General features: G+C 53.4%; 1 protein-coding gene across 2 annotated transcripts in view; it reads left to right on the forward strand.

Moving 5' to 3' along the window:
* Positions 1 to 331: 331 nt before the first annotated feature.
* The window catches only part of ACTN1 (actinin alpha 1), a 96,595-nt gene continuing 69,346 nt past the window's right edge, over positions 332 to 27,580 (forward strand). For both annotated transcript variants that reach the window (XM_082849182.1, XM_082849181.1), the window contains exon 1: positions 332 to 628. In XM_082849182.1, coding sequence (XP_082705308.1) covers positions 524 to 628 — 105 coding nt within the window. In that variant the 5' untranslated portion in view covers positions 332 to 523. The remainder of the gene's footprint in view (positions 629 to 27,580) is intronic.

Genomic DNA, 27,580 nt, shown 5'->3' on the forward strand with positions numbered 1-27,580 from the left:
ATGAGCCGCGGGGGAATGGGAACCCGGGGAGTGGGCGGGGGCGTGCGCGCCCGGAGGGGGCCGCCCAGTCCACCTATATGCGCCGCGGCCCGGCTGACGGATGCCAGGAATTCCCAATGAGAGGCGATGGGGGGAAGTTTGGGCAACTCGGCCTGGCCAATGGAGAACCTCGGGAGGGCTCTGCCCCTTCCCCTCGCCCCCGCCCGCCTCTGCTCCCGCAGCGCCAGTGTGTCCGCCTAGCTCAGTGTGCGTGGGGATTAGGTCTGAGCGGCCGCCTGAGGCAGGCAGTCAGCGAGCTCGACCCGCCGCCGCCGCCGCCGCCGCCGCCGCCGCCCCGAGCAGCCGCCTTCGCGAGCAGCGCCGCGGCGGAACCGGGCGCAGGGGAGCTAGCCCGGCCCCGCCAGCCCAGCCCAGCTCAGCCCATCCCCGACTCCCTCCCCACGCCGGGGCAGCAAGCCGCAGCAGCCGCCGCCGGGAGAGAAGGTGGAGGAAGAAATCCAGCCCCTAGCACGCGCTCACCATCATGGACCATTATGATTCCCAGCAAACCAATGACTACATGCAGCCCGAGGAGGACTGGGATCGAGACCTGCTCCTGGACCCAGCCTGGGAGAAGCAGCAGAGAAAGGTCAGCAACCGCCCCAGCGCACCGCAGCCCCCAGCCCCGGGCCACTCCGCCCGCAGGGCTCTGGGCTCCCGGCTGCGAACCGGTTCCAGGCGCGCACGAGCGGGGGCGGGGGATGCGCGGCCGCAGCTAGGAGGGGTGTTGGGTTACAGGCGCGGGGCGGAAGGGGGAGCGCCCGGGTCCCAGAGCCCGCGAACGCCGAGGCCAAGCGCGGGGAGGTGGGGCCGCCGGCGGGCAGGTCGCGTTGGGGCGGGCTATGCAGGCCACCCGGCTATACAATCGCACCAGCCCCGGGAGGGCAAGGCGCAGGGGCGGTGCTCGGGAGGCTGGGGCTGAGTCCCCGGCTCGGTGGCTGTTAGCTCCGGATCGATTTTCCCTTCCCTTCCCTTCCCCGCCCCTTGACCGCCTTTCCGTATGGCGTGCGGTGGCAGCGCGCTTCCTGGGTCGCCTTGGTACCTGGAGGGGACATGCCGCACGGGTCCTCCCAGCCCCTGCCCGCAGGCCGAGGGGGAAGCGGGCGCCGGCGGGATTGGCAGCCTCCTCTGGGTCTGCCTGGAGGTGGACCTGCCAGAATGGGGTTGGGGCCGAGAGAACCCGGGGGCAAGCGCGAGCTCCCCAGCGGGCCCTGGGGGGGGCGGGGTCAGGACGGCAAACCATTTTATTGCTTAACTCAGTGGTTGGTAGCTGCGAGCGGAGATGGACTTGCGTCTGCGTCCTGCCTCTCCGACCCCCGCTCATTCCCGGGAGATCGCGAATTTGGGCAACTTGATCTGAGTCGAGGGGCTCTAGGGCAAGGCATTGTCTCCGGGGATATTTGGGGTCAGTCACTGGGGCTCCATGCTTAGCCAGCGAGGCGCGTCCCAGGCGCCGCGTGCGAAGGCGCGCTCCGCCACCGGCGCTGGGCTCGGAGCTGGCGATGCGACCCGGGCACAGTGGCCGGTGGCAGGAAGAGTTCACAACCCACTCTTGTTGTGGGGGAGAGAGCGCCCCAGCCCAGTCCCTGTTTCCTGCCTGCGCGGTGAGCTCTTGCCCCAGGCGGCCACGTACCCTGAACACCCCCTCCCCCTCCCCCGCTCCCATCCGGTCCCTCCTTACCCCCCCAGCCCCCCACCTCCACCCCTCTGCTGATCAGGGAATGGGGGGGGACAGGATGGCGCGTCCCTCTGGATAGTGCGGTTAGGGCTGGGCTTGAGGGAGAAAGCTCATGTCCAAAAATGGTAACATTCATTCCCTTTTTTAAACTTAAAAGGGGGGGGAGTTTAGGGAGCCGACTGAAGTTTTTTTTCAGCCAGAGGCATCCTGTATTAGCTCACTCAGGAATCCTAAGCCCTGAAACGGCGCCCTTTTACTCACTTCATCAGACAAGAAGAGGTAATTTAAAACACGCGCACAAAGGGCTTCCCGAAGCCGGGCGACCTGAGCTCCAGGGTCTTGGCTTCTCCTGGACTCATCCCTCTGTGGCCGCATCCGAGGGTTCCCGGGCTTCGAGCTGACTTCTTTGCCATGTGGCAGTTGCTTAAACACCCCTCCCCCTCTTCCTGTCGGCCCCTCTGGGAGAGCTGGGGGAGAGGTGAGTCCTCCCTCACCCGGTTTATCTCCTGGGTTAGTTGGGCTGTTGGTGAAATCGAGAAGGGAGTGATTTGGAGATTCCTATGCGGGAAAGGGTGGGGCTCTTTTTTTTTTCCCCCAAGGTGCAGCTTTCTTGAGAATAGATTTTAAATTGGACGTGAGGGGTGGAATTAGGGATTACGATGTGGTGGATATCTTGGGATCTTCCATGCGCAGTAGAAGAGGAAAAATTCCTGTTTGCCTAACACCTACTGTGTGCCTGGTGGGGCAGGAGTGACAGGACTGCCCAAGAATTAGGAATTAGGTCCTTTTAAGGACTGTGGGACTACGCACCGGGCACTGGACCTGCACACAGTACTCATTATTATCAAATGAATGAATGAATATATTAAAAGTAGTTGGGGAGAAAAATTATATAAGTCTCTTTCTCTCCACACACACACACACACACACACACTCACTCAAAAACCCTGACCTGGGTGGTAGTGGGTGTGCACCAGGCTTTTGGGCAGCCAGGTGGGAACAGGGTCACCTGGGAAAGTTGGTTATCTAGGGACAAACTCAACAGTTCCAAGAGCTGGCATTGGCTGATGTGTGCCAGGCACTCTTCTAATCATATATATTGTTTCAATTGTTACTGCCTACAGCTCTGTGAGCTGGGCACACGTGAGGATGAAGAAATAAGGGGCAGAGGGGGAAGTAACCAGCCCAGCGTCCTGACGGGTGCATGGTGGGGCTGGGATGCCGCCGTGTTCTGGGCAGGCAGCTTCCCCTCACTTGTTCCTTGTTGGTGAGAGAGGCCGGAAAGCTGGGTCTGGCATCCAACCCTGCAAAGATCTCGGACCAAGAGGAGCCAACACCTGCTTTGGTGGGTTTGTTTTTTTCCTGCCATTAATTATTACCTCTCAGTTTCTGCACATTTCCCCTAGTTCTCAGAGGGCTGGTGGGGATATAAAGTGGTGCAACAAGTGGAGGATCAGACTTAAAGTAACTTGGTGCTTTTGACACCCTCCCTGCTGACCATGGGAGGTGAGGGTTGAGTGGGACCAGAGTTAACGAGTGGACAGAGGCCGACCATTCCAGATGCAGGCCGGAGAGTGAGTCTGGGGGTGAGGGCGGGGAGGAGGAAGACACGGTGCCGTGGGATACAAAGGCCACTGGGTGGGAGGCTGAAGGCCCTGTTTTTAGCCCTGGTACAATCCGTGCTATGTGTGAGACTTCGGGCAAGTCATTTTCACTTCTCTGAGCTGTTAGTAGAAACTTCAGCACATACTTTTGGAGCACCTACTCTGGGCCAGGCCCAGTTCCAGGTGCTGAGGGTAGAGCAGTGAACTAGACAGGTGAGGTCCCTGTCCTTGTGGCCCTTCCATTCTATTTCCTCCTCTGGCCGTGCGCCTGCCCTGCCCACCCCTCGGGGCTCTTAACAGGCATCAGATTAAATGACTTCATGGGGAAATGGTAAGGCTGATGCAGATGTAGGTAGAAGTTCGTGCAGGCAGCAGGCATGACTCAAGAACCTGCCTCAGGTTGGCCACGGCTTGTCCCTTCAAAGAATGTTTCAGTGCAGAGTTCATCATGCGGGACTCCCTGCCTCCAGACACAAAGTGCAGTGGATTGGGGAAGTTTACCGGCGTTCACAGTCTTTCTGATCTTGGAGGCTGAGCGCCAAAGTCACCTTTTCTAGGGGCCCCAGGTTTGAATGCCCATTTTGGGGGGATGACCATAGTCCCCACTTTATTCCCTCATGTGGATCTCACCCACGTCCTTGTGTGCGCACTCGCATGCGTGCCCGGGGTCAGGTGGGCTGGAGAGGGCATAGATTTTGAGTAGCATCCTGGCTTTACACTTTTAGGCTTGTGGCCCTGGGCAAGTTAACTGAACCTCTCTCAGCCTCTAATTTCTTATTTATAAAAAGGAGCTAATACCCCCCTGCTGGGCTGACAGCAGAGAATATGTAAAATGGCAGCTTCCTGTTCAATTTTTTTAAATTAATTAATTAACTTTTAATTTTGGCTGTGTTGGGTCTTTGCTGCTATGCGCGGGCTTTCTCTAGTTGCGGCGAGCGGGGGCTACTCTGTCGCTGTGCGCGGGCTTCTCATTGCAGTGGCTTCTCTTGTTGCGGAGCACAGGCTCTAGGTGCGTGGGCTTCAGTAGTTGTGGCTCGCGGGCTTTAGAGTGCAGGCTCAGTAGTTGTGGCGTACGGGCTTAGTTGCTCTGTGGCATGTGGGATCTTCCCAGACCAGGGCTCGAACCCGTGGTCCCTTGCGTTGGCAGGCGGATTCTTAACCACTGCGTCACCAGGGAAGTCCCCCTGCTGTTCAGTTTTATTCTCTCTCTTCCCTCGTAAATCCTAGAGGCTCTGGTTTAATGTGTATTCCCACAGGTGCCAACCCCTGTTTTTTTTTTTTTTTTTAACATGTAGGACCTTAAATAATATTTGTTGAGCTGATGGAAGTTCAAACAGAGAGGCGGCCCTGGCAGGTGAAAGAAGGTGGTTGTAAATAGGCCCAGATGCTGATTCTGTACCCACGTCAAGCCAGGTTGTCAGGGGATGTGGCAGGAAGAGAGGTCACTTTGTTTACACTTGCTTCTGGACTGTGAGACCATCATCCCAGGAGCTACCAAGGCCACCGATCAAGATGGAGGACTGCAAAGTGGGTGGGTTTACCTGGGGAGGAGTGGGACGTCTGCTTACCCTGAAGGCAGGAGGTTAGGACTTCTAAAGCCAGAGTGATGCCTGGTGGAGATAAGAGGAGAGAATTGGCCATCGTCTCCATCCTCATAGCCCCAGTGTTCTCCACTCCTTCCTGCTTCACTCCCGTGCCAGTGTCCATGGGAGCAGGGACCCAGCCTGTCCTGTGCTCTGCCTGGCAGAGAGTCAGGCCTGTTGTACATGGTCCAGAAATGATGCGAACAATTGGATAAATGGCATCATGCGTGGCTCCCAACTCCGGGCCGGGGGGTGGAGATTGGGATGAAATGCTTTACATTCCAGATAAAACACCCCATCCTGGGGCTGGACCCCGGCTCCAAGCTCTGCAGGTGGACATGCTCTTGGGCACACTGGGTTCAAGTCTTGGCCCCTCCACTGACTAGTGGTGTGATCCTGGGTCAATCACTTACCTGCTCTGTGCCTCTTGATGCCAAGGGGGCAATGGGGATAATAGTTGTTCCCACTTGAAATAGCTGCATAGAGGTTTAAACCAAGTAATGTATGTAGGGAATTTAGCATAGCACCTAGCATATAGTGAGTGCTCAATAAACATTAACTATTTTGAGGAACCAGATTTGCTATGGCCTTTACCCATGATGCTCTGAGATCAGATGTAGTATATAAACCCATTTCAGAAGGAGACCAGGTTGACCAGAAGGGTGTGGGAGTTGTGTTGTCCTTGACCTTTGACCCCGAAGTCAGCTCTGGCTCATTCAGTGTCACCTGACCTCTCTGGTTGCTCAGTACCTTTACCTATAGAATGGTATAGAATCCCTTGCCTACCCTTCCCCTACTTCCCTGGGTATCCAGGATGAAGAGATGAATGCTGAAGTGCTTAAAAACTTTGTCAGCTGGTTGTAATACAGGTAAAATGACCTCAGAGAATGGATTTCCTCTAAAAGAGACAATTCTAGAATGTCTTCAGCCCCCTCTGATAATTAGCTGAGGCCGTTCTTTGGGTCCGGCCCACACCCCCAGCTGCTTACCCAGCCCTGCTTTGCTCCAGGACCGGTTACAGCTGCTTCCTCTCTGAAACCTGTCCCACATGGGTGCGCTGAGCACAGGTGCCCCACTCGTTGGTGAAGTGATTGACAGAGCCCGAAAGAGAGATAGGAGAGATGGACGAGGCCTAGAGCATCAGGGCTGTGGGTGGAGGCTGCCACCTTCCCTGCCCTGGACAGATAGATGTGAAAGTGCCCGGAGCACAGGGGAAACCAGACTTTCCAGTTCTGAGGAATGATGAGACGTTGAGGGCCTGCTGGTCACTCGAGATGGGCTTGTAGGATCCAGCCTTTTCAAAGGGAAAAGGAGGAAACTCATTTCCTGAAGTCTGACTTCTTGAGGAAGGCTGCCAAGGCTGTGCTCAGTGGGACGGGGCTGCGAGAGGCCCTCACCTCTGGGACCTTCCGTGTGAGGAGGTCAAACCAAATGGGCGTCCTGTCGTTTGGGATTTGTGGTTGGGATTTGGGCCTCCTTTTTCCAGCTTCTCGAGGAAGGCCTGGGGCTGGGCGCCTGGCCAGTGGCCACAAACCACAAACCTGGCTGGAGGACTTGTCACATGAGACCTGGTGCCTCCTGCCCTGCCAGGGTAGGGCGGCCTGAGACAGGACCCAGCCACAGACCTGCTACTGTGTGTCCCTAGGGAAGAGCCGTGTCTCTGCTCCTTACCTTCTAGCCCCTTCACAGTGTGAGAACATGGACCATTTCTCCTGTGGAGTCAATCAGTGAGCGCTGATCGAACCCCTGTTAGGTATCAGATGCTCCACCCATGTGGGGCTGTGGAAATGACAGTTTAGGTGCAGAGGGAACCAGAAAGACAGAAAATCCCAGCAGGCCACGCCAGTCACGGCCGGGGGCGTGGCATTGGCCACTGTAGAGCAGGAGCCGCCACTGCTGCCTGAGGTGACAGGAAAGGTCTTGCTGGGAATCCTCCCCTTTCCCTGGCAGTTAGGTTGTGTGTGTGTCTGTGTGTGTGTCTGTGTATGTGTGTGTGCTAGGGGAGAGGGAGATGGCTGGAAGGAGCCCGGGCAGCAGTGAGTCGTCCTGTGGGGCCTCCTGCAGGCCGGGAACACCCTGCCGTTGTTTTCCGTCCTTGTCCTCCTCCTCCCCCCATTCTCTGGGCCCCTCCCGGAGCTGACCTGTCGCCTTCCCGAGAGGCCAGGCTCTGAGAGATGTACGGCTCACAGGTTGGGCTCTGGAGCCCCACACCTCTGCGCAGGTGTGGTGTTAGTTGGGACCAACGCCACCTGAGCTGCCCCCGTGTGCGACCCGCCCAAGGTTCTCCTGGGACCTGGTGTGCATGCGGCCCAGGGCCGTGGTGTCAGGGAGCCTTCCCAGGGCCTTGCTTTTATCCCCTCGGAGTGTGGTCAGTGGGCCCACATCGCTGCAGGAAGGGCCGCAGGAGCTGGGCTGAGTTACTCACCTGGGGTGCTGGAAGCCCAGTGCAGTCTGGACCTCCCCAGAGGAGTCTCGGCTAAGAGGCGGCAGGCAGAGGAGCCCCCGTAGCCTGGTTCCTTAGTCCTGGTCAGACAGGGTCACCCTGCTGGGACTCGGGATTCAGCCCCGGGTGCTGTCTCCATCGGCCAAGGCAGGGTCCTGCTAAGTTCTAATTGCCCAAAGTGGCGACGCCAGGCACCTGGGGAGTGGCGGGCACAGGAGACCCAGAGCCACGATGGGAGCCCACCTTCCTCTTAACACATGGCCAAGATTGCTCGCTGGTTCTCAGGCCGAGTATCGGGCCGAGAATCCTCCCACCTCAGCGGGTGGAGGGTAACGGCAGGGAGAGGGCTGGTCAGGCACTCTCCTGATTGTCTTTCCAGTTCTTCCTTCACCCCCCATCACGTCCTGGCTGGGGATTACCTGCAGGATCTTGCCGTGCAGGGCAGTGAGTCCCGGGTAGTGACACTTTGGCCTCAAAGCCGCGCAGGCAGCACTCACGACCCCCACCTGCCCCCGCCTCGAGCCCTGTTCAGCCGCCCCAAATGGTGCAAGGCCTTCGTTCAGCTCCAGCCCCTCCCAGACAAATGAGCAGTAAGTGGCCGTCCCGGCAGCCCGAGAGCAGAGCCAGGAACAGGACTGGATTTTTTTTCTTTTTTTTTTTAAGTTGAAGAAGTTCTTTTTCTCATAATGATCACAGTGGCTCACCCTTTTGGAGCACGTGCTAAGTATCCGGCCCTATGCTAAGATGTCTACGTGCATTAACACATCTAATCCTGCGAGGGGGATACTGTTACCCTGTTTTACAGATGACGGAACCGCCTTGGAGCAGACGCATGACTTTTCCAAGGTCCTACAGCGAGTGAGAGGTGGAGCAGGGGTCCGTAGCCGGGCAGTGTGGTTCCCGGTTTGCCTGCTCAAACTGTGCTCTCCTGCTTATAAAGCAAATGCTTACGAATCCAGGAACAATTTAACCAAAGCCAAACATATACAAAACAAAACCCAGTGATGAAAACGTTCTGGAATTAGATAGCAGTGGTGGTTGCACAGCCTTGTGAATATACTAAAACCCGCTGAACTGTAGGCTTTAGATGGGTGACTTTGATGGTATAAGAATTATATCTCAATTTTTAAAAACCCTCAGAAAATGCTAATATAAGAAGAGAATGACAGTTGCCTGTCATCCCACCTCCTAGAGGTAAGCTCTCTCCATCCTTACCCCTCCCTCCTCCTCTCACTTGGGAGCCCACGCTAAGGTCAGGGATACAAGCTCATGGTGAGTGAGTGGGAGAAGAGAAGAGTAAAATAATCAAGAGTGGCTTTCATAAAAAGCATCATGTGGCCTTTTTCTTGGAAACTGCTTAAGAACAGATCACCGATAAGAACAGGCGAACAGAAGGCTGGGCTGGGGGGAGGACGGGTGACCTTCCTCATTTCTCCAAGGCCGAGTCCCATGGCACCTGCCTTGTTGGCCTGGGATTGCTTCTCACCTTGTGCCATCCCCAGGGTTAACGGGGGGGGGGGTCCAAGTGGGGCAGCTTTCCCCAGGGCCTGAGGCATGAAGAGGGGAGGGCAGGGCCAGGGTCCTACCCCAGGAGGCAGCTGCCCATTCTCAGAGGTTGCCTAGCAATAATGGGAACAGGTGACTTAGCCCACTATAGAGGCGGGAGGAGAATAAAAGGCAGCTGAGGATAGAAATCGGGAGTAGTTGCAGAGGATGCGGTTACCCTGGAAACCGCCTGCTTGGTCCTTGGATACAGCGGGCAACTTCTGGGCTGGGATCCACTCTTCACTGAGAGGTTGTGGGGTCCTCTCCAGGCTTGTCACCCACAGTGTCAGGGAGGGGGATGTAGAGAAACCCCTCTCGCACATGGCCTCTGTGGTGGATGTGTTCTCTGCGGTCTCATTTAACATTCACAACAGCCTTGTAAGGCATGTGGGATGATCACACTTGATAGATGAAGATCCTGAGCTTAGAGATATAAAATAACAGGCTCACACCAGAAGGCTCACAGTGAGAGGGGCTGGGAATGAAGGTGCTGGTGCCCTCGGTGCTTAAAACAAACCTTTCCTTTTGGTTTAAAGCATTTCACATGCCCAGGATGTGGGAGGTAATGTAAACACTATCCACCTTCAGGGAAGGGAAGAGAAGATGAGAGAAGGAAGGCTGGAAAGGAGAGCTGTCTGTTTTATATCCAACAACCAGCCAGTAGCATTTATTAAGAAAGTCTTGGTTCCCCAAATAAGTAAAAAGACGGATAGTTCACATGGATTGAAGGTTGCGTGGTTTGGATTATCTCAATCTGTCAAAAACCCCTGTGAGAAAGGTACCTTTATTTCCCTTGTTACTACAGATAAGGAGATTGAGGCTCAGAGAGGTTAAGTAACTTGCCCAAGATTGACCAGGTAAGAAGCCAGGTTATGAATGAACCCTGGCCGGTTGACCTTGGAACTCTACCCTTAACCATAAGTACAGACTCACCCTTTGTTATTTTGGAGGTTACGTTTTAATTGATACATGGCTGATATAAATGAAATAAGGAACAAGTCAAGATGGAATATAACCAAGTACTCATCAGATGGTTCGTGATTTTTAACATTTACGCTTTCACATATGGTTTTTCTCTCCATTCATCACGATGAATAGACTTGTGAGGCCTTATCCCCATTTTATAGACAGAGCAAGTGAGGCTCAGAAAGGGGGAGTGCTTTCACCTCTCGCAACCTGAATGGGGTAGAGTTGGTTCTGAGTCCAGGTCTTTGAGGGTCTGTGAGGCTAAAGGGGTGGGTGCGGGCCTTTCCGAAATTCCCTTTCTCGGTTGGAAAGGTAGTGGAGGATTCTAGTTGTATTTCTCCCCACTTTTCAGTAGGAGTAGCTGTCAGGAATGGACTCAGGTCCCCGGTGGCCTCTCCTGGAGCTGCTCCCAGCTTTGGGGACTGGCTCCCCCGCTATGAAATTCAACCACGTCCCCTCCTCTGCTGCTTGGGTTCCTTCAGGTTCACCTGCTCCTGCCGGCCCCTTTGTTTGGTCGCCAGGGGAACCTAGCACCCTTTGAACCAGGTAGCTGAGGCTCAGTGTTTATTTTGGTTTGAGAAGCCTGTGCTTGTGAAACACAAAGGTGGAGGTTCTGGTTTGAGCTTTGAGGCTCTTCAGAAAGCTGATGAGGGAAGGTCTGGGGGCTTAGGCTGGGGTAAGCAGTTTTGGCTTTCAGCGCCGCGGGCCAGGCCAGAGGACAGCCCTGGGGGAGGACAGTGCCCTTCCTGCCCCCTCTTCCCTCTGAACCTTGCAGCTAAGGGTCTAAATCAAAGGCCCTGAATGGTTCAGCTGAGGGCAGAAAAGTGATGGGGGTGGGGAAGGGAAGGGCGCCTCCTCTACCTTGTGTTTACTGTTCCGTGGTGCTTGGTGCTGTGGAGCGAGGTCGCAGGCCTGTGATTGGAGGCCAGGGCTTACAGGGGAGCGTTTTTTATGGGCCTGAAATTTAATTTTTTTATTTTTTTTGCGGTACGTGGGCCTCTCACTGTCGTGGCCTCTCCCGTTGCGGAGCACAGGCTCCGGATGCGCAGGCTCAGCGGCCATGGCTCACGGGCCCAGCCGCTCTGCGGCACGTGGGATCTTCCCGGACCGGGGCACGAACCCGTGTCCCCTGCATTGGCAGGCGGACTCAACCCCTGCGCCACCAGGGAAGCCCTGAAATTTTATTTTTTAAAAGCCATCGGCAAAGCTGATTATAACCGATGGAGCAGTGCTGGGCTCTATTTTCAAATCATCTGTAGGTGAAATGACACGAGGGGAGGGAGCGGTGAGGTGGGTGGCCCCCTTCAGGCAGGTCTCCTAATGGAACTTGGCTTTCCATCTTGGAAGAGGGGTGGCAGGTCCTGCACGTGGGTGGGAAGGGACTTGTTACTGTCAGACTCTTTCTCCTCATGTCCCATGTGGAAATGTGCACATGTCACAGCCTGTGGTTTGAGGATGGAGAGAGAAGTGGGGCTTTTAATTCTTCTAAGTCCCAAGACCAGGAAATGGGATCACTACTTCCTCCCCCAGTGGGAGGGTCTGGTGGGGACAGGGCCAGTGGCTTTGAGGTCCCGTGTCTGTTTTGACCTCTAGTACTGTGAGTGAGCGAGGATGTGCGTGGCAGCGTGAATGCAGGCACACGTGTGTGTGTGTGTGTTCGTGTGTGTGTGTGTGTCTGGCTCTGGGAAGCCCTGCTGTTGTTTTTGGCCCCTGCCTTGACTTTGGCAGGGGAGTGGCCCCCTTTCAAACACCATACACATCCTCCAGATAATATATAATGACACTTTCCAGGAGAGTTCCCGATACTTCGGAAAGGCCTTTCTTTCCAGGAACCCAAAGTGCTTTTCCAGACTTGGCCCCGGGAGCTGGGAGATGGAGGAGGTGAGGGAAGTGGGGGCCAGACCCCTGGTTTCCTGCCCTTCCTCCTGGATGCTGTGCTGGCCGGGGCTGTTTGGAGGTATCTTTGCATGCATGAAGTCCTGAGGACGCCCCAAACTCTAGCCCCAAAGAAAGCTACCTATATATATATATATATATATATATATATATATATATATATATATATATATATTTTTTTTTTTTTTTTGCTAAGTTATGCAGTGGTAAATTGAGGTTCATTGTATATAATCAGCTTTTTAAAAAATTAAGGAATTCCACATTGGGGTTTCACTTCTCTGGGCCTGTCTGGAACCCCCTTAATGGGCTGCTTGGTGCAGGCAGTGAGGCCACATTGGGGCCCAGGGGTGCCTGGCTAGGGGACCTGCCCCCAGTCTCTTTCCATGGAAGCTTCTGGTTCAGGACAAAGCCAGCTTAGGCCCACCTTGTGGCCCAGGGAGTATGTCTGGAATTATATACAGCGGACCATCTACCCCTCCCCCAAGCATGAGGCTAGCTGGTGCTGTGCTATGGGCCAGGCACGTTTCTGAGTGTCTCACAGATATTAATTCGTTTCATCCTCACAACACCTGTGAGATGATTTGGCTGGGGGTAAGGAAATTTAGAAAGGACTGCAAAGGCTCAGGTGGTTACAGCCGTGATTTCTACATTTTCTGCTCTGAGGCCAGTTCACAAAGACGATGAACATTCCAGATTTGAGGTCACGGTGCTTTTCTCCCCAGTCCCATTCCTGTCCCTCAGTGGAATTGACCGCTATCCAGTTTGGTGTTTTCATTCCTAAACATCTGTTTGTACACTTCTCGCCTGTGTAGTTGTCTGTGTGACAGATGGTGTCACGCACAACGTGTCGCCATGCACACCTCCCTTTCTGCTCTCATTTGTCCCGCACCCCACATGACAGGAGCTCCGACCCCTCTGGCGTGGATGAGACGGCTGACGCCCGGAGGGGCTGGAGGACTTGGGGGATTTGCACGGGTCACACAGCCGCTTACAGGTGGCAGGTGGGACCGGAAGCTGGGCTTCTTGCCTCTGTGGGTGGCTCTTTGTGTTCACCTGCAGCTCCCGGCCCCATCGGAGTTCAAAGACTCACTGGTATTTGGTGAGGGAGGGCAGGAGCAGTCAGTCTGTTTCTTATTTTCTTTCCTCCCACGTGTGCTTTTGACACCTGGTTCTCGTCCCCTGGGGCACTTGTACCCTTGTCTGCTGCCCTCTTCCTAGGGCTCGAGAGTCAGGTTCTTAGGGACTCCCACCACATTGCCATTCTTTTCTCCTCCCAGGAGAGAGCCCTTCTGCTTTTATTGTTCCTTGATGAAGCACATATGCAATGACAGAAAGCGACTGTGAATTTGGGAATGCTTCTAGATGAATGTGTGTTGTATGTCTCACAGTGGCTTCTTGCAACATTTGGAAGTTAGTTGTTCTCTGCACATAGAGTTTTGGAAGAGGCGGGAGGTGGGAAGCCGTGGCTGAGCACGTCTTGCCTGGATCCCAGGGGCAGCCAGTGGGATTCCAGTTATGTCTCCCTGTCCCCGCTTGGTTTCCTGGCTCCGGCCCTTTCTTCCTAATCCCGTGGCTCTCAGCCACTCAGCCCTTGCATTGCTCACTTAGCGCCTAGGCAGAGGATGGGCTGGAGAGAGCTGGAAAGGACAGCCGTGCTGGCAGCCCTCACCGCACTTGCGTAGGGCCCTGTTGTGAAACTCTTGGCTCTGAGGACATTTGGAGGGTTCTCAGGGGATGTCATTCATCTGTGACTGACTTGGGACTCCTTGGGTGAGTGAAGGTGGGTTTGTGGGGTCTCCTGGGGCCTCCTAGTAAGGGGTCCATTACTTGGGGCTCCTGAAGGCTGTGCCGCTGGGATCCAGACACTCATGGCACCTCATCGCAGAGCCTTGAAGCCTGGAAGGATAGGGGTGGTTTGTGGAGTAGAGCAGTGGCTCTCAAACTTGAATGTTAATCAGAATCACCTGGAGGTCGCAGGGCCCCATCCTCAGTGTTGGTCATTCAGTGGGGCTGGGGTGGGGCCTGAGAATTTGCATTTTTAACAAGTGAGATGACACTCTAAAGTTACTGGCAGAGGGGGTAGATATAGGCAGGGGTGAAGAATTGGGGCTGTTTTTGCAATCTACTGTAGAGGTCTTGAACCAGACTGTGACTTTGCTGATAATTTCTACCTAGCGTCTCCTCTCCCTTCCCCCAAAATAAAAACCATGTCTTTCTCTGGGAGGCCCAGGCTTGGGGAGGGAGATGTGCTTCTGCACCCCAAGAAAGGGTGACTCTTCAGGGGCCTCCTGCTGGCACATAGTAGGTACTCACCAAATACTGGATGGACGGTGACGGTGGGTACATTTCAAGGGGGTGCGGTAGCCACAGTCCAGCAGGAGATGTCTGCAGATGCCGAGGTGCTGGGTGTGATGACCTCCCACGTCACCAAGGGTCACTCCAGTGATGGGGCTGAAGCAGGGCGCAGAGCAGGGCTGGCTCCCAGGACTCAGAAGTGTGCCCTGGGGTCAAGAGGAGGCCCGAGCTGGGGAAGCGGCCTTTTGCTGGGGATGGGGTCTGAGACTGCCACATTGCTGCTTGGCACCCCCTCCCCGGGTGTCCTATTGCGGGGAGGCGGGAACCAGCGCAGGGCTCCGGCTCCCTGTTAGGTGGTTCGGCTGCCTTTCTTCCTCTTTCGGCCAGCGGCCCCCTTCGGATTCCCCTCCCGAGGAGCTGGCCTTGCTGACGCATCCCTCCACTCCCTGCCCTATCGCATCTGGCCGAGGCCTGTGCTTCAGAAATTCTTAGGGAGTTTCCGGTCCTGTTGTGTGGGTTTGTGGGCCTCAAAGGAAGTAAAATCTGGGCCTCAGTTTTCCTTCTCCTTCCAGGCCCAGAGCCAAGGGTTCTCTCAATTATTGGACATCAGCAGCCTGCTGTCCTTGGGCTCGACCTCCTGGGGGTGTGGAAGCAGACAGAACCCTGGGCTCTCCAGCTCACCAGGATATGGGGTTCAGCAAGGCCTTGGTCCACCCGCCTTGTGCTCCCTCTCAGTGGGGACCTTGGTGGGTGGCATCTAGGAGAGGAATAGGTATGGAGAGACTGTCCCTTTTTTTGCACCGTTAGGCCAGAGAGCTGCTTGGGAGGACGCTGCCCTCTTTCCTGGAACAGGGAGCACGGTTGTACGTGATGTACCGAGGCCTTGGGAGACCTGAGGTCTCCTCTTAGGGCTTCCTGTGGCTACTGTACGATGCTGGTAAGTCACACCCGATCATACCTACAGAATGAGGGGGCTGGGTTCTAGGATGCCGGTGGTGCTCTGCTGTAAATGTCTTGCTTGGATTGTCGCATGGAGATGATCTCCAGCGTCTTGGATTATCGCATGGAGATGATCTCCGGGGTCTGGGTCGGTGCCACTATTCTGTGTGCTCGTCCTCTCTGGGGGGATTACTCAGCAGAGTCTAGCACTTCTTGAGGTGACCTTGAGGTTGATCCCTGGGCTTCCCAGTCTGGCCCTGAAGATAACCTGCTAATACACAGTCTCTTATCTTTCCGAGTCTTATATGTTCTCAGCTTTCAGTAATTTGTCCCCACCCTCTAGGGAGGGCATGGGCGGGGCCAGGTGAATGAGCTTCCCTTATGGACCCACAATGCTCTGTGTCTTGGGCCCTGCATGGACCCTCTTACTCCGGAAATGCCTGCTTGGGGTGTGGCCGAGTGGAAAGCCAGGTGCCTGGGGAGGGGAGAGTGGGGAGCCCTGTTTGGGTTGGCGATGGGCCCCTTAGCTTTGCCTTGTAGCCTGGATGCTCCAGGTGTGGTCTGGGGGTGGGGATACTGGGGGTGGCTCTGGAGGGATGGGGAGAGCATCTCTGCCCACTGCAAGGTGGATGGTTCATAATCAGTCCTTTGTGTAGGCTTGGCTGACCCACTGCCTGGTGTGAGAGAGGCGGCCTGCCTGTGGGTTCAGGGGGTAGGAGAAACTCCTGCTGGAGCAAGGGTATCTGCCCAAGGGACTGGTGTCAATGGGCGGCCTTGTTTTTCACTTTGTTTACTCCCAGAACCTGGCTCTATCCTTTCCCTTGTAGCAGTTTGAAGAAATCAATTCATGGAATGCCTGACCAGAAGGGACCTATACTGTTACCTGACCTTCCCTCCATTAGATGAAGAGACTGAGGTCCATAGTGGTGATCTGACTTGTCCAAGGACACACTGCCAGGAGTTCATTCCTTGTGGGGCTGGTTTTAGTAAAGAATTTATTCTGGGTACATATAAATCATCTTCTGAAGTCATCCTTGCCGGTGGGCTCCAGAACACCTGCTGACAGATAGGCGGGGTGAGCCTCTGCTCTGAAGGCAGATGGAGCTGCTGGAGTTCTGGCTGGTGTGTGGGTGGTCAAGTTCAGGTGAATTTCACACATGCTTGGCAGCTGTGCTCTGCCAGGCTGAGGGGGTGATGGACAGACGGGTGGGCCCTGTGCATGGCTGCCCTTACACTCAGATGTTCCTGGCACTGGCTTCTGATTTTGCCGTTAAGGAGGGGAGCAAGAAAGGAGTCAGAGGGACAGGTGCTGGTGGTGCTGGTGGCACTAGTGGTCCTGGTCCTGATATTAACACTTAGTACTGCATGCCCAGCCCTGTGCTAAGCCCGTTACACGTATTACATCAATGAATCATGAATCATCATAACCACCCCATAAAATCTAGGTCCTCATACATTTTCATCTTCACTTTACAGAAGCGCTTGAGCATTATCGCGATTAAATAATTTGCCCCAAGCCACCAACTCCCGGGCTCTGGCCTGTGAACCCAGGGCTGCTGGGCCAGAGCCTGCACTCCTACCCAGCGCCCTGGCTGTCTCCTATCTGCCAGGACAAGCTGCCTGACGGCAAGTCAGCCCTGACTGGAGAAGGGAAGCCCCTCGCCAGAGAAGGAGCTGGGTCTCCACCCTCCCTGGGCCCCAAATACCTCTCTCCTGACACACACATTCCTGCGCATTCCTGAGGAACCAGGAAGTGGCCGTCTCTCTGGTCCCCGACGCTGCAGGTCCCAGCACTGTGTCAAGCAGTACAGGTGGCTGGGGGGGCTCAGGGCCAGATGGGGGCTTTTTATGTCCCCTCCATACTCCATTGCCCTCCTCCTTTCTTCTCCTTGTCTGTTCTCTTTCCCTCCTGCCCCACAGTGGCACCCCAGACACTGGCCACCCCTGAGGATGGCCTTGGGAGGTGAGGCTTGGCCAGGCCTCACCGCTGGGGGGGTGGGGGTGGCTGTCTTTGCCTTCCTGTGGGGCGCAGGGCGCTGGTTGCCTTCACTGGCTGCCCCAGAGCGGGGCACCTTCTTGGCTGTGTCAGGGTTGGGCTGCTCCTGTGTCCGTAGAGGTGCTCCAGGCAACCACCCTCTGAAATAGCCGCGCTTGTGTTTCCCCGTCTTTGTTGCAGCTCCTGTACTGGCTGTTTCTCATCCTCGATCATATTTCCTCCCCACAACAAGGTAGGAGGTATCAGCCCTATTTGCAGGTGAGGGAATCAAAACCCCGCCAACTCAGAGAATGTGCTGAGGCTAGTATACGGCAGATTGAGGTTAATGCCCAGGTCTGTGGGCCAAAGTGCCCACATCTGCTATAGCCCAGTGTGAGCAGAAGGTGGCCGCTGAACGGAATCCCCCCCAAACAACAGCAGAACACTTCCCAGCCCGGCTCTAGCGTCCTGGGTCCAGGTGGGCTGGGGTATCTCCCTGATGAAGGCGCCTTGCTGGCCTCCTGAGAGAAGCGGGCAGATGGAAAGCATTTACAGGCTTGTGGGCGCCTCTTACTCACTAAGCTGTGGCTGGGGCATTGCTCGGAAAAGCTCATTCAAGAGACTACATGGTGTAAGGGCAGCCAGAAGCCAGTCAGAGCCTGTCCTTTGTGTCTGGCCTTGTTCTGTGAGTCCTTCTTCTCAGAGAGTTTCAGTGCCCATTGTCATCGGGACCTGTTAATAGGGGCTATGGGAGCCTGGTGAATAATAATAATAAATAATAATAATACTGTAAGAGCTGTATGCACTGACTCTTCTAATGCTGTGTGCCTGGCACGGTCCTTAACTTTTTACATGTAAGCACTGGGACAAGGACTTTCCGTATACTAACCCATATATTCCTCACAACAACCCTGTGAGGTGGGCATTAGTATCCCCATTTTACAGATTGGAAAACTGAGGCCCAGAGAGGTTTAGTTATTCACCCAAGGCCCTACGGCTAGCCAGGGGCAGAACTAGGATTTGAATCCAAGGATTTCCAGTCAGTAAGACCACGCATGATTCCTTGGAGGTCAGGGACCTCCTTATGGCTTTTATTTCTATCCCCAAAGCTGGCGTAGCACCGGATACTGAGTGGGCTCTAGGAAAAGTTGCAATGATAGAATGTAGGGCATTTGCATCCTGCCCTTTGAGAGGAAGTTGCCTTTAAGTTGCAGGGATTTTTTTTTTTTTTTTTTTTTTTTTTTAACAGTACGCGGGCCTCTCACTGTTGTGGCCTCTCCTGTTGCGGAGCACAGGCTCCGGACGCGCAGGCTTAGCGGCCATGGCTCACGGGCCTAGACGCTCCGCGGCATGTGGGATCCTCCCGGACCGGGGCATGAACTCACGTCCCCCGCATCGGCAGGCGGACTCTCAACCATTGCGCCGTCAGGGAAGCCCAAGTTGCAGGGATCTTGGCATGGGCTCCTATGGGGGTGTAAGATGGGCAGCAGCCTTGAGGCCCACCCTGGGGCTCCTGCAGCCACGTACTGAATGGGGGGAGCGCTGTGTATGGGGAGACTTCAAGTGCAGATGGAGTCGGCAAGCCTGGGAAGAAAAACCCAGGACACACGGGGCCTAGCAGCCCCTCATTAGCTATTTGTTCCTTTGGGGAGGTCTCCCCTGTCTTCCTGTCATAAGTGACATTAGGTGTTTAACTCCCAGGGAGGGATAAGATAGCAAATAATTTAGAATTTAATAAAGTTATCAGTTCACACAAGTGGGGGGCAGGGGTTGTTTCTTATTTCTCTTTATCCGTGATGCCTGGCATGTGGTAGGCACTTAAGGAATGTTAGTTGCATGAACGAATGAATTAAAAAAAAAACCCTTATTATGGAAGATTCAAGCACAGGAGTAGCGAGTAGTATAATGAATCCCCATATACCCATTACCCGGCTTCAACCATTAGCAGCGGAACCTGTTGTATGTAGCCATCTGGGATACTTTACGGTGAGATTAGCACGCTAGGATGAACTGCTAAGACCTTCTCAAGTGGGAAGGGACAAATGGAGACGAAATGGTGCCCTTGTGACGCCGCTGTGCCAGGTACGCTGCAGGTGCTTATTTGAAGGTTTGACCTGACTGCACTTGATAACTGGACCAGGTGGCATTGGGCTCCAGCCCCAGGGTGGGAGGAAAGTTTCTGAAGGATGAGTTCAGCAGATCCATGAGATGCTCAAACATGTACCTGTGGCTAAAGGCACTGCAGCCAACGATAGTTCATCCACTCAGTTCCCATTTATTGTGGATCTCTTTTAAACATTCAAATGTTTAAAAAGTACAGAATAGTAAAACCAATACCCAGGCGCTTGCCACCCAGATTTAAGAAATACTAAGCACTCACTCTTTTCAGATTAGGGCCAGATGATGCAGGATGTCTGCCTCTGAAGAGGCCATTGGGGGAGAGACCCATGAACTAGCATTTCCCTGTCATGTTCAAAGATGTCACAGCCCGTATAGTGAAGGGAGCCCAAGGAAGGCCCCAGGCCACCTTGGAGGAGACTGGTGTAAGACCTCCTGGAGGAGGTGATAATGTGAGCTAACATTTAAATCTGGAGTATGTAAGAGTGAGTCAGGCAAGGGGGTGGTGGCAAACAGTGGGCCAGGCAGGCCAGGCCCTGTGTGACCAAAGGCTTGAGACAGTGAGTGTCAAGTTCTGGGAAGGGAGGGGCTGGGGATGAGTGTGAAGGAGGTGAGGGGAGGGGCGGAGAGGAAGAGGCCCGAGGGTGGGTGACAGTGAGTACAGGGGGAGTTGGACTGTGGGGCAGTAGCAGGCTCTGGGCCTGTCTGAACTGCACACTGCACACTGAGAGGATTAGAGACCAACATAATCCCCTGTGGAGTCTGGGGAAGGGTGGGAACTGCGGCAGAGGAATATTTGAAGGAACCTGGTTGAGAGAAGCTCCAGGCTGGAAGAGTGGCTGTGCTGGACTTGCTATGTTCAGGGGCCCCAAGGGCTCGGAGAAGCAGGCCTTGGGGGAGGTTGAGTGGAAATGGAGTCTAGCTCAGAATTTCTAATAGTCAGGCTTTCCAAAGAAGGAATGGACTGTTAGGTTGGGAGTTTCCTGGTCTTAAATGTGTTTAGGTAGACCTGAGAGATTGAAACGGCAATGGGGGAATTCCCTGGTGGTCCAGTGATTAGGACTCTGCGCTTTCATTGCCAAGGGCCTGGGTTCAGTCCCTGGTCAAGGAGCTAAGATCCTGCAAGCCGTGCGGTGCAGCCCAAAAACAAAAAGACAAAACAAAATGTAAAAAACCTTGTAGTTGAGGTATTCAACTAACCCAAAGAGAAATGAGATGGGAGGGACGTGGAGGGAGGGGGGGCGCTGGGCCTTCAAGGACCCTCCTCATTCTGGGTTCTGAGAATATAAGCTGGGGGAGAGTGGGTTAAGTGACCCGTGGGCACAGGCGGATGGCGCTCCAAGGAAGGCAGCCGTGGAGGAGGTGCTGGCCTGTTGCCATAGGAACCATCTCTGCTGTGGGTTTCCAGTTCCAGGGATGCCCTGGAAGGGAATGAGCTCACTCCACCTGCAAGGTGATGAGTCAGCCTGTTCCGAAGTCCTGCGTGCTATCCAGGGCTGGGCAAGAAGTTGAGTGGCAGACCCTACCTCTGCCCCTCGTCGGACCACTGATACTCCTCTGCCTGATGTGGGCTGTTGTCATTAGAGACGAGATGGGGGCAGTAGAGGAAGCCACCCGCCATTCTGGTGGCCCTGGGGAGCCTCCGGTAGAGGCAGGAGGAAGCCTCTAGTCCAGTTGGCCAAACCATGGCGCTCAGCAGGGCTGAACTATGCTATCGGCAGGCCACTCAGCTCACATCGATGGGGCAACAGCTACACCTGTGCTGGGCCTGGGGCCTGCAGTCCCGTAGGCTGGATGGATACTGTGATTTCAGGTGTGCTGAGGGCTTTGAAGAAGTTCAGACTGTTCATGAATGTGCATTGGTCAGGTGTGGGCTGGTTTCTGAGGGTGGATGAGGAAAACTTCCGGGAGGGAGTGGCATTTGATCTGACACTGGAAGGCTGAGGGGTCACTAGTTTGCCAATCAAGTCCTAGGTATTTGGAGGTCCGGGGTTGTGGCTCATCTCCTTCCTCCCCACCCACCACGTGTGCGATTTGTTGCTCTTGTGAGGGAGTGCGCAGAGCATGTCCACTGACTGCCAGGGGATGGCCAGAACCTCAAACAACTGTGATTTCAGGGCACCAGGCATCTTCCTCGAGACCCTATGAAATGTAGACCATCATCCCCTGGGTTCCAGTCCCTAAGGAGCCAGATGAGGGCCCTAACCTGTTGTCTCCCTCCTGGTGTGGCAGACTGGGGATGACATTGGACAGGCCGGGGGAACTCTGCTTTTCTAGTTTCTGGCTTGGCTACTTGTTTCACCAACATGGGCCTCTGTTTCCTTTTGAGAAGATGAACAACTTTGGAGGTTTGAGGAAATGACCGTTTTAAGTTTTAACCCTTTCACCTAAACACAACTACTGATATTTTCAAAAACCTATTTTTTTTTATCCTCATGCTTGTATTATTTTGATAGTGGTAATCACAGTGGACCTACAATTTAGTTTGCTTTTATATTTCCCCACTTGGCATTTTATCAAAGATGTTTTTTCTTATATAGCCTCATAGCCTTTATGTTCCTTCCCTGGAGAAAGTGTAGGGATTTTTTCATGAATAAATATTTATTTGTATTTTCCTGTCTCTTTCCAAAAAACGTTTGAGGAGACACGTTAAAAGGCTCATGTAAAACAGAGTTTTAAATTGAAGTTAGACGACCCAGAGCTTTGTCAGGGTGATGGTGGTGGGGTGAGCTAATTGAGAAAATAGTGTTAGAAGAGGTTTGTCTTGGGACTTGCCCGGTGGTCCAGTGGTTAAGAATCCGCCTTCCAATGCAGGGAACGCAGGTTTGATCCCTGGTCGGGGAACTAAGATCCCACATGCCATGGGGCAACCAAGCCTATGCGCTCTAGAGCCTGCGCGCCGCAGCTAAGACCCGATGCGGCTAAATAAATGAATATTAAAAAAAAGAAAAGGTTTGTTTTTGTAAGTCAGCACTGACCCTAGTTTTGAGCTTCCCGGCAGCCAAAACAAAACAAGAAATTAGAATTCACATCTGTTATTTCCTAGTAAAGGGAAGTGTACCAGTTCATTGGAAAGAGACGCTTTGCCTCTCTGTGTAAGCACTGAACACCCAGGGCTCTTCCATTTTAGGAGAGCAGTGTGGTGGATGATGCCATCAGTGTTAGTTTCATGGAACATAGAGACCTTTTTTGTATATTGGTTCTTAAATCAACCCCAGTAGAGCCAAAGGCATGATGTTAAATCACATTGGTGTGAAGGCATTTCTGTGGGGAGCTGGAGAATGAAATCTTATTCTCCTGTTTCTGGAGGTGCAGCCTGAGCGAGGCCCCAGTCCTTGGAGATGCTTGTCAGCGTTTCCTGGAGACTTACATGCAGTTGTCTGACAGGAGCCGGAGGATGGTCTGTGTGGACTCCTGTGTTCAGAGGTTTTCTGAGGCCTTTACTGAGATGAGAACTTTTGCTTTCAGTGCTGGCACATGGGGGCCAAAGCTGCTATTTCCTTAGGAAAATGAGAGTTTGGCCTATATCACCTCTTCACAGGAAAACTGTCAAGGCCAGAGCTGTCCTCTGGAAGCACTTGGGGGTCTGCTGTGCATCTCAACAAGGTGCTCCTGGCCCCAGGCTCTTTGCCACAGAGGAGGGACGAGGCCGTCCAGTCGGGGCTGGGCCTGGGCCTGGGCGTGGACCTCTACTGGCTGCCCCACTCCTCAGCCATACTTCTCCTCTTAATTCTCCCATTATTGGACATTTTCATGGTTTCCAGTTTTTTTTTTAAAAAAAATTAATTAATTATTTATTTTTGGCTGTGTTGGGTCTTCATTGCTGTGCATGGGCTTCTCACTGCAGTGGCTTCTCTTGTTGCAGAGCACGGGCTCCAGAGCGCAGGCTCAGTAGTTGTGGCGCATGGGCTTAGTTGTGCCATGGCATGTGGGATCTTCCCGGTCCAGGGCTCAAACCCATGTCCCCTGCATTGGCAGGAGGATTCTTAACCACTGCACCACCAGGGAAGCCCCATGGTTTCCAGTTTTGAGCTCTCATAGATAATTCCTCTATAAATATTCCTTTCATGTGGACATTTTCCTGCATTTTAGGATAATATCTACGAGCTGAGTTAATCAGTCAAAGGAGATGATCGTTTCTATACGTCCTTTTACATATTAATCAGTTGCCTTTACAAGGCAGACTAATAAAAATTAAAAAAAAATAAAAGGCAGACTAGCATAGTGTGTCACCAGCAACACACAACCTATTTTTTATTGAAGTACAGTTGATTTACAATATTATATTAGTTTCAGGTGTACAACATAGCGATTTAAAATTTTTATAGATTGCACACTCAACCTATTTTTTTAAAACTAATTAAAAAGGAAAGTAATTTTTATGGTGACAGATTTGGAAAATACAGCAAAATACAAAGAAGAAAATAAGGGTTGCCTGAAGCTCTACCACCTGAGAGCATGGAGGTGTGTCTTCTGATGGTGTGCTGTGGTGAACCGGTTGCCTCTCGTCAGGCAGGAGTTTGAGCTGGGACAGTCCCTCCTTTAATGGTTGTCCCTAGGTGCCCCTACCTGGCAGGGGAGGTGCCTGATTTTCCTCTGACCCAAAATATCTTTTCAGCCATTGGCCTGTCTGGCTGTGGACTTACATTTCTAAGGTTCTAAAGACCTTCATAACATTTCATCTGGTGCTAGATACATAAGAAGTTGGCTTGGAAGCTCAGGGTTTAGATATTTGGATGGAAAGTGTGAAATATTATCACCTGGTGGCAACTTAGCAGATTGCTCAGTAGCTACCACATACCAGGTGAGATCTAAGGGCCGGGGGTGCAGCTGATGAGTGCTGGTGGGACAGGCGGTCAAGAAGTAGAATCGAGGGCTTCCCTGGTAGCGTAGTGGTTAAGCATCTGCCTGCCAGTGCAAGGGACATGGCTTCTGGCCCTGCTCCGGGAAGACCCCACATGCCGTGGAGCAGCTAAGCCCCTGCGCCACAAGTACTGAGCCTGGGCGCTAGAGTCTGCGAGCCACAACTACTGAAGCCAGTACCCCTAAAGCCCGTGCCCCACAGCAAGAGTAGCCCCCGATCGCCACAACTAGAGAAAGCCCGCGTGCAGCGATGAAGACCCAGCGCAGGCAAAAAAAAAAAAAAAAAAAGAAGAATCTGTGTCTGAGAAAATTCTGCCCAGCCCTGGCTCCTGACCGCATTCCCCAAGTTCCTGTCTGTCTGTGAGGCTTGTCAGAAGAGCCAGGGTGTTCGGTGAAATTGAAGGGAAGTAGGACGAGTCGTAAGTGAGAACCTACGCCTGTCATCTCTGTGCTGGTTCTCACTTCTCTGAACCGAGCATCCCGTGGTCCAGGTGACCCTCTCCTCTACCGCTTGTCTTCAAGAGGAGGCCTCCAGGCAGGGGAGACCACTTCCTGATCTGGATGGGCCCTTGCTGAACTCTTGGTTAGGGTGCCGGTGCTGGGCTGAGGCTTGCTGACACCTCCAACCCACAGTGATACTTCTGTCACCCGAGCAGTTACGCATCCGCTCTGAATTTCCCAGATGCTGGAGTGAGAGGACGAAGAAGGTCTGTTCATGATATGACTTGACTTCAAGAAGGGACGGAGGCCTCAGTCCCTAAGAGCTCTAAGAGCTGACTGATGATTTCTTAGGTGGCTTCAAATGCCAAAAGGGGTGATTATACGGGGGGTGCCTGGTGCTGGGTGTACAGTAGGACACACCTGGATGGTTGTGTTATCTTCAGTATGGAGGAGGTGGTGCACAGAAGCTTCCTTTTCCCTACAACTCTGGCCGTCCCCTTGAGTTGGGTGGGATTTGGGCAGGGACCGTAGCTGGAGGCTCATAGATGTCTCTTGGGGGAGGAAGAAGCGATGCTTAAATGATGGCATCTTAGAGTTACCCACGTGTGGGACTCTCAGGGCCCTAGGAGGTGCACCTAGAGGAGGCTTGATGTCCCTAGTGCTGTCTGTCCTATGGCCAGCCCATCTGACACAGTTGGGGACAGTTTTCCAAGGTCCGGGGGCTGTGGATGATCAGAACTTTGGAACCATGGGATTCACCACAGAGAATCTGCGTGTTGGGACATTTCCTTGGGGGCCCTGAAGGGGGAAGCCATCAGAATGTCTCAGCTACTGTTCTGGTTGTTTGGGTAAAGAGCTCCCTTTTGGAGCCTTGTAAGGCGCTCCAGCTTGCGGCCATGTGGGAAGGCTGGGATTGATTAATTCTGTCTCGTTTGTTAGACACTCTACCCTCTTTGCCTCTCCCCACCCAGGAAACCACATGAACTGTCAAGGCGGGTCCAATTACAGTTCACGGGTAACTGGAGGGAGAGAGGGACTCCTGAGGAGGCGGTGACTTGTGCTTTTGCTCTGTGAAGGAGAGGTTTCTTTGCTGTGAGGAGCGGAGGCACGTAGCAATTAAGGGCGTCCTCCTTACGCCTCATTAAATGACCACCGACTCCAGGTGACCACGGCTTCCCTGTAGGCATCCTGGTTCCCGAGGGCACATCCACCCTCTGCCACCCAAGTGGAGAGTTTCACTCCAAGGCTGTAATCCTTAAAGGGTGGTCCACGGACCACCTAGAGTTCATGTAAAAATTGTAGCTTCCTAGACCGGAAGCTGAACCAAGTACACTGGGCTCAGAGCCCAGGAATCTGCATTTCTTGCAAGCTCCCGCCTTAATTTTTAGGTAACACCAGAGACCTCTGCAAAGGATTACCTGGGAATATTGTTGCTTCAGTCTGAACGGCAGGAGTTCAGCTAAACAAACTCAGCTCCTTCATTCCCGTTCACTCCTCCTCTGGGACGTCCTGCTGATGCTTCGTCTCCTTTGTTAGGCTTAGACCGCAAATTCACTAGCTCTCCAAGATGTGAGCCAAGCATCTCTTTTGGACCCCAGACCCAGAGGGGGAATATGGATAGAGGAAAGGAAAGAAAGGAAAGCAAATCTCCTCTTGCTTCTCTGACTGTGATTGTTTTTGGCTTTGGAGCAGGTGGGCCCGTCGACTGTCTGCAAGGCTGTGTTGAAGCAGTATTGCAGTGATAATGGTGGAAGCCACTTTTCTCATCCCGGGCGTGCGGAGGGGTGTCTGTATCAGGCAGGCGGCCCATCCTGCCCTCCAGTCCCTCCGGGCCTGCTGAGGGCCCGCCTCGCCACTGAGCACAAACATCTGTGTCCTGCAGTGACCTGCCCGCTCTGTTGTTTGGTTTCCTGTGGAGGGAGGGCTTTCCAGTGTTGTGTATCCTGCCTCGCCTGGCTCCTCTCCCTGTCCCACCTTAGTGACCTCTGGTCCTGTACGCTCAGTTGAGCCAAATCCTGACTGTGGGCTGTTGTCTGGGTTCTAGCTTTCATCCAGACAGCGTGACAAGAGGAGTTTGGGTTGGCCCTAGACTGTGTGAACGCCTCCTCAGTTATGGCCCTGGATTGTTTCAGCCTGAGGGTCTGCCAGCAGCAGTGTGTTCTGCTGGCACGGGCTCAAACTGCCCCCTTGAGACAGGGGTCCCAGCAGCAGGAAGCTAGAAGGCCTGTAGGACTGAGCTCAACAGGCAATTCCCCAATGACTCCACACCACTAGGGGTCCTCTCGGGGGTTCTAGGTCCAGAAACCCTCTGGCAGCCTCTCTGCCTAGTGGCAGTTCTGCAGGGGAGATGTGGCGCTGTGGAGGTCATGGCGTAGAAGTGGATCAGGGGCCTCAGAAATGGGAGGGCATTGAGTCTGGTAGGGAAGCCGTCAAGGGAACCACAACAGGTCTGCTGTTGTCAGAGTGGACTAGGGTTACAAGAAGAATGGGTATAGAGGGGGTGAGATTTTAGAAAAAGGATCTCCAGAGCGCTGAACCTGGAGGCCCAGAGAAGATGAACTCTTCCAGTCAGTCCAACTTAACTTTAAAAAGGTAAAAATAAAATCCGATCAGGGCAAGTTTCTAGTCGAACAAATGCTTGCGCTCTTTTCTGAAGGCCTTGAGGATTGGTGCAGCCTGGGTTAGCATCTGGTTCGTTTATGTAGCAAAAACTATGGAAATGTTCTTACCCTTGGACTGGATAATTCTACCCCCAGGATAGTGTCCTGAGGAAACTGTCCAACTAAAACAAAGTAATGCTTCAGAATATTCTCTGTGCTCTCCATAGGAGCAGAAGGAGGGCTTCAGTGTCTCACTAACGTCAGGGGAGGAATTTTACAAACCGTCCTGACACGTGATAGTGGTGGAACATATTTTCAGCCTTTAAATGACATTTAGGAAGATTACACAGGAATGAAATGTTCAACAGACTGTTGAAAATAGGAGAACTTTATGGAGCATTATAATCGGTTGCAACTGTAAAACCCACGTAAACAGGAAGATAACGTACAAAAGTGAAAATGGCTGTGTTGCAGTTGTAGGATTAAATACGTAAAAAAAAATAGTACTCAAATTTTATAGCAAGTCAGAGAATTGCTATCTGAGGCAACATCCTGCTTCAGATGTTTTTCTGCTATCACCTGTCCTTTTTCTTGA

This window comes from Leucopleurus acutus (assembly GCF_964270905.1).
Source record: "Leucopleurus acutus genome assembly, chromosome: 1".
Taxonomy (NCBI): Eukaryota; Metazoa; Chordata; class Mammalia; order Artiodactyla; family Delphinidae; genus Leucopleurus; species Leucopleurus acutus.